The following is a 6957-nucleotide window of genomic DNA, read 5'->3' on the forward strand; positions in this document are numbered from 1 at the left end:
TCTGGCCAATTAGGGTGTAGCAGGCACTAAAATGGACAAGCCAATGGTTGAGTGTCTGCCCAGTATATAAACAGGGAGCGAAGGGCTTCAGAGTTGGGTGACCCCTATTTTGGCTGTGGTGAACAGGATCTGATCCCAAGGACTGTTACCTCTGTATTTGTCTGGTTTGCAGGTAAAGAAATATCACAGAGATTATTAGGATTGCGGAGTAAAAGGAGGAGGAGCAGATATTTGGAGACGTATTTGGATTTGGAGGAAAACATCCAAACATTTGAAATGGCAAAAAAAAATGTTGCCTACTGTTTTCTTCTGGAGGAAGAATTTCAGAGTCAATATCCATTATGAAATCAAAGGATAAATTCACAACAGTTGCTGGGATGTTTGAATCTGTATTTTGCATTTTGGGAAAAGAGGAGACTTACTGGGTATCAGAGATCATTGCAGTTTGTCAGATTATTCTCAGTTAAATTAAAGTATGCATGTGCATGATGTTTTAGCACAGCAGTAGTGGCATTGCTGTGGCATTGTTAACTTGTTTGGTTCTCCCATTTGGGCGGTGATTTATGTGGACAGGTGCTTCACAGTTTGAGCCATGTAAGAGAGAAAGCCTGAAGGCCCTGAATGTTCTGTAAATGATTTCAGCCATTTAAGAGTTAACATGGTTTTTTGAGCTTTAAGTTAGAAATACTGTTGTACTTTGCAATGTGATTTACAACATCAAAGATGGTAATTTCATAAACAAATACGGCTCATTGGCAAAACGTCAAGCTGCAGTCACAGATCAGATTACAGATCACATTTCATGTGACGTAATAAGTGCGTCATTGAACTCATCAGTTTTCTGTTAGGCATGTGATCATGCTATCAAAGCAATAGGAAACAAATTACAAAAAGGCAACATAAACAAGTCTATAGATATTTTGAAGTAAGTGGATCTTGCTGGACTGTTGTGGAGTGGGCATGCCGGAGGGAAGTGTGGCTGCAGCTTCTCAGGAGTTCAGCAGGGTCATAACTTAAAGTGACAAAACTAAGTGTTTGATCCTGTATGGTGAGCTGTGATACAAGTTTGATACTTTTAGGAAATATGTAGGTATAACATGATTAGCAAAGACTTCATATGCATTTGTGTGTTTATATGTAAACTGGAAAACTGCAGCTGTGAGTGTGTCAAGAGAAAATGTATTTCTACTCATATATGCTGAGGATTTTTTAAAGAGAGAGTATACAGACAGACATGCTGATGCTAAAAATACCCAGCCAACACTCACTCCTCCCCCTACTCTATTTCAACTGGACATTTGAGCTGTTGGAAATTGAGTGACACTTGTCACCAGAATTCCTCTGCCAAGACTTAAACTCTCTGCAGCTGTCTTGTAGAATGTTCCACATCTCCAAATGCTCAGCATGTTTTCTGAATGTTTAGATCACCTTGCTTTTAGATCATTCCGCTGAGATTTCTCATTATGTGTTTGCTTCTGTCTGCAGTGTTAGAAAAGCAATCATGCCTTTCGGTAACACCCACAACAACTTCAAACTCAACTACAAAGTTGAGGAGGAGTACCCCGACCTGTCCAAGCACAACAACCATATGGCCAAGGTGCTGACCAAGGAGATCTATGGCAAACTGAGGGACAAGCAGACACCCAGCGGCTACACCCTGGATGATGTCATCCAGACCGGTGTTGACAACCCTGGTAAGACACAATTTAAACAAAACCTCCTTTCCATCAATCATAAAATCAGCAAATTAAATACACATTTTATACTTGCCTCATTCTGGACAGAGGTCATCTCTCTTATCTTCTAACTTCTACTCTTCTATTCTATCTTAATCTTCAGGTCACCCCTTCATCATGACTGTTGGCTGCGTTGCTGGTGATGAGGAGTCCTATGAGGTCTTCAAGGATCTGCTGGACCCCATCATCTCAGACCGTCATGGTGGATACAAGCCCACTGACAAGCACAAGACTGACCTGAACTTCGAGAACCTGAAGGTGCAGTATCTCCATTAAAGACCCTAACCTACCTTCAACTAAAAAAAAGAACAAATCAGATGATGATGCTACATTGTCATCTCTTTGTCAATAGGGTGGTGATGATCTGGACCCCAACTACGTTCTGTCCAGCCGTGTCCGTACTGGCCGCAGCATCAAGGGATTCACCCTGCCCCCCCACAACAGCCGTGGAGAGCGCAGACTTATTGAGAAGCTGTCCGTTGAGGGTAAGAAATCAACAGTTTAAGTAAATCAGTACCCATAACAGTTTGGGCCTAAACAGTACGCTGTTCACAAGTATTAGTGAGGAAAGTGTAAGTGATTAGAAAGTGTAAAATACACATCAATGCCCAACAACAAAAGCTGATATCTACTTTTGCGAAAGAACTTGCAATCTCCTAATTGTACACGTGTCTCTCCAGCTCTGACCAGCCTGGATGGTGAGTTCAAGGGAAAGTACTACCCCCTGAAGGGCATGACTGATGCCGAGCAGGAGCTGCTGATCGCTGATCACTTCCTGTTTGACAAGCCCGTCTCTCCCCTGCTGACCTGCGCTGGTATGGCCCGTGACTGGCCTGACGGCAGAGGCATCTGGTGAGTAACACCTATCACTGCCAGCATGCCAGCTGTGAAAAACCTCACAAATATCTCACTAAGGATTTCATTATGCCTCTGCGTCACCTGTGTTTACCCTCTGCGTCTATCCCTGTCCAGGCACAACGACAACAAGACCTTCCTGGTCTGGGTGAACGAGGAGGATCACCTGCGTGTCATCTCCATGCAGAAGGGCGGCAACATGAGGGAGGTCTTCAAGCGTTTCTGCATTGGCCTGCAGAAGGTACACAATGATAGCAGCTCAAAACAAACTCTTATTGTGCTGAGTGGAATCAATGTGGATTTGACTCTCCTCCTCATTTACCCACCAGATTGAGACTATCTTCAAGAAGCACAACCACGGATTCATGTGGAACGAGCATCTCGGCTACGTCCTGACCTGCCCCTCCAACCTGGGTACCGGCCTGCGTGGTGGTGTCCACGTCAAGCTGCCCAAGCTGAGCACACACGCCAAGTTCGAGGAGATTCTCACAAGGCTGCGTCTGCAGAAGCGTGGCACAGGTATGCACATATACACTCTTTAGAGTGTAAACCTGCAGGTCAAACTTGATATCAGTGCTGTACAATTGTATTATCTGTACCTAATAATGTTCCTCCTCTCTCAGGTGGTGTGGACACTGCCTCCGTCGGTGGTGTGTTTGACATCTCCAACGCTGACCGTCTGGGCTCCTCCGAGGTGGATCAGGTCCAGCTGGTGGTTGATGGTGTCAAGCTCATGGTTGAGATGGAGAAGAAGCTGGAGAAGGGAGAGGCCATCGACGGCATGATCCCCGCCCAGAAGTAAAAAGGAACAATCTTACCTTTTTCTCGTGACCATTCATGTGCAATCGAGCCAGCTGACAGGTGCGCAGAGAAAACCGCCGCTCACCTAGAGACTCTTGACTCTGCTCACCACTTTTTCTTCCTTCCAGCTTTTGTTTTCCGTCCTTTTTTTTCTTCCATGTTCTCCTGTGTTGGTTGGTAACATCCTGGGATCAGCCTCCACTGAGCTGGGTTCGCCTGGCAAAATGTGGCATCACCTACTTTTTGTTATAAAAAGTAATGATTATTAAAGGTGTTCATACTGCTCAATAAAAGAAGTACCCCATAAAACAAGCACATGAATCTTTTGGTCTTTTGGTGTTGCAGCATAAGAAATCACAAATGTACAATTAGTTTACTTAACTTTTATCTTCATATATTAATACTCAGCTTGTCATATGATCAGTTATTTCAAAATATGCAGATTTAGATACCTTGTATACCTTTAGATACCATGACTATGAAAACAAAACACCAAAGTGAAGGAAAAAATGCCAACATCAGTGAATTTTATTAATCTTCAGCTCCATGTTCTCCTTATATACCACAACCACTCAAGCTCAGTTTACAGTTTGTTTCTGAGGGGAGGAATTAAACAGCAAACTCGTGTAAAATTACTCATACAGGTCAAACTGTGTATGGTCTTCAGTCTCATTCAGTCTCTTTTGCATATCACATCAACTGTTTCCAATGACTGTGCATGTTAAATACTGAGCCCCTGGAATTGTAATACTGTACCATCCACCATCGAAACCACACCAGCGATACACTGTCTCTGAGCAGGTACAACAAGCATTTACTCAACACTCAGGTTAACAAAACTCTTCTCAAGAATATTTCACAGTAGATTCCACCAAAAAAGAACGTTCATCCATCTTATACTAAGAGTGAGTTGTTTTACACAAAGTTATTTGCTTTTTAGCCCGTTTCACTTCAATTATTCCCACTGAAATGCTGCGCAGACAACCTGATTTCATATTTGCCATCAGGATACAGTGACAGTAACGTTTCTATGGCTTGAGTGCGACCCAGGGCTTTCAACGTGTCAGGGACTTCTTGGGATCTCTCATATCAATTTAAGTTAAAATGGAAATCGGCATAGATGCATTAGCAAACTGAACAGTTTATTCCAAATGTAAGTTCTAATCTAAAAACTGGCCTTTGTTTCTTGTATACTGTAGGTCTGTGATACATTTCATGGCATATCTAAATACTTCCAAGAACCCAGAAGCTGCCCTGAATATACTGAACCTCTCCTCTAGCAAAGAAGGTGGAGTGAAGTCACTGTATTTCACCAAGCCTTCCTGTTTGTTTTTGTGAAAGGGGGAAGAACCCGGCGCCGCATCTAGCACCATTTATCTGTTTCAATTAATCACTAAAAACCAACCGTGTCTGCTATTCACAAAGCTTCCAGTCCTAAGTGTGCATCATATTTCATTTTTTCCCCCTAAAACTCAAACTCTGAAGTCATGCAGGATTGCAGGTTGGTTTTGTTCCCCATTGTCACTGACAGAAACTGCTTTAAACTAGATTTACTTCCCTTGCTCTAGCTATAAATAAACCTTGAGCTCTAAGATATATACTATATTCATATATTTTATATACAGCCACCAAATGACTGATATAAATCCTGTTTTTTTAATGATATTATTCTAAAAAATAAATAAAGTACCTGTGCAAATATCCACAAATTGAAGTGTTTCACATTTAAGACATTGGCGCCCTCCAGTGGCTAGTTCTGGGTATTACCTATACAGGTACACTGGAAGGAGCTGATTCAAGTCAAAGCAAAGTGCATTGAGGTCTATATTACCTAATGCTAATATACACCACAATGAGAAAGGTCCAAGGGACAGGACAAGGACAGATTCCTGGTGTCCATATTGGTGTCTGCTTCTCAACCCCGAAAGGAAGAGGACAAGTCACGTCCAGTCTCCCTATGTTGGGCTCCATGAAGCAGCACACACCAAACAGGACTGAGAAGATGTCATACATGGGTCTACAACGTGAGAGTGTGGATGATGGCTGAGTGGTTCCCTGCACAACGAGTAAAACAGGGTCTCAAAACGAAGGGTCAAGGAAAGCTGAAAGCTCTTCGTGAAGATAGAAAAAAGGTTGGTGGTACATATGAAGGTGGTGGACAGCGAAGGTTTGGTGTCCCTGTTAAATTGTAGGGAGTTGGGGGAGTTTATGATGGGTGGGAAAGGAAAATGGAGGGGGGGGGGGCAAGGGAGTGGGGGTGTTGGTTTTGGGTCACCATGAGCAAAGCCACAACTGAGAGATAGTATTAACAGTAAATCAGCAGCCAAACAACATGATCTCTGTAGCCTACATAAATATCACAGTACGTTATTCACTAAAAACAGGGAGGGAGAATAGAAAGCTTTCTCAGTTTTTTTCTGTCTCTCTCTTTTTTATCTTTTTTTTTTTGTTTGTTGTTTTTTTTACATTAAATATGTACTGTATGAAGGCGCTGGGGGTAAGTTCACTTTAAAGGCAACTGGACTTACAAGAAGAAAACACCGTCCACACTGCCTTCATCGTGCCTTTCCAGAACACTCCCCCCTGATCCCCAACAGCCCACAGTCATCAATAATGGACAGACGAGTTTATATACTGTGCCACAAGAAGAGGGTGGACATTTATGAGTGTATGTCTCTCTCTCTCTCTCTCTCTCTCTCTCTCTCTCTCTGTGTGTGTGTGTGTGTGTGTGTGTGTGTGTTTGTGTATAAAGGTGAGTGTGTAATCTGAGAGGTTTTGTTGCTTGGCTGATCCACTTTTGGTGTTTCCCATTGACATACTGAGATGATGACTGAGGTGAGATCACGTGGTGCAGAATAGAAGCGAGGAACCGCATTGCACTGAAAATAAACCAGACTCGCGTTATTTCGTGGTGGGACGAGTGAGTGACCCGCTTTCAAGGGCTAGGTTTGCAAGATGAGCCACATTTGTAAGCGGTCTCGGCCCCGCTTTTATCGACTTGAAAGATTTGACTGATCGAGGGCTTTGAGTCGGAACGTTTCTTCTCGAGTGAGCGTCGCTACTGCTGCTGTGTCTTCAGTACAATGCTTTTGAAGAAAAAGGTAAAGGGATGAGACGAGGTGGGAGGCTGGAAAAATCCAAATGCTTTGAACAAGTTTTACTGATGAGGACCTGTGCTGACAGACAATGAATCCAGCCAATCAGAGAGAAGAGAGTTTCTCTGAAAGATTATCAGCTGTGTGCATGTGAAGGCCTTTTTAAGTCAATTTCATTCTATTGCAGAGCCAGTATAAACAACTTATGCAATGATAGCAATCATATGAAAGTTATACAACCATAACTCGCCAAATCAGCTGTATTAATTTAATTTAGATATTGGTGCTGCAAGAATCTAAAATGGAGCATGAGCTGCACAATAATATAATCTTTTCTTTTGTGTATGCGTGAAATTGGGCTTGTTTTCTTTTTTTTTTAAATTTCTGCTCATCCCATGCAGAGAAATGTGTAAAAGAATGCGATATAGAGGCATCAGTTCATGAAGCTTGAAGCTCATTAGTGTCAGTCA

The 6957-nt window shown here is 42.6% G+C and overlaps 1 protein-coding gene across 1 annotated transcript; it reads left to right on the forward strand.

The window, feature by feature from the left end:
* Positions 1 to 80: 80 nt before the first annotated feature.
* ckma (creatine kinase, muscle a) lies at positions 81 to 3707 on the forward strand. Its single transcript, XM_053331838.1, has 8 exons — positions 81 to 172; positions 1486 to 1694; positions 1840 to 1994; positions 2089 to 2221; positions 2417 to 2588; positions 2709 to 2832; positions 2921 to 3110; positions 3215 to 3707. Exons 2-8 carry the CDS (start codon positions 1502 to 1504, stop codon positions 3391 to 3393), a joined length of 1146 nt encoding a protein of 381 aa, XP_053187813.1. The 5' UTR covers positions 81 to 172; positions 1486 to 1501; the 3' UTR covers positions 3394 to 3707.
* The last annotated feature ends 3250 nt before the right edge of the window (positions 3708 to 6957 follow it).

The sequence above is a fragment of the Scomber japonicus genome, chromosome 13 (assembly GCF_027409825.1).
Source record: "Scomber japonicus isolate fScoJap1 chromosome 13, fScoJap1.pri, whole genome shotgun sequence".
NCBI classification, from domain to species: domain Eukaryota; kingdom Metazoa; phylum Chordata; class Actinopteri; order Scombriformes; family Scombridae; genus Scomber; species Scomber japonicus.

What these genes read in the sequence shown, in the direction of transcription:
- ckma (XM_053331838.1), top strand. Translation starts at nt 1,502, where the DNA reads ATGCCTTTCGGTAACACCCACAACAACTTCAAACTCAACTACAAAGTT. An exon ending in TGAACTTCGAGAACCTGAAG is followed by an intron (nt 1,995 to 2,088) that starts GTGCAGTATCTC and finishes CTTTGTCAATAG; the next exon opens with GGTGGTGATGATCTGGACCC. An exon ending in TCTGCAGAAGCGTGGCACAG is followed by an intron (nt 3,111 to 3,214) that starts GTATGCACATAT and finishes CTCCTCTCTCAG; the next exon opens with GTGGTGTGGACACTGCCTCC.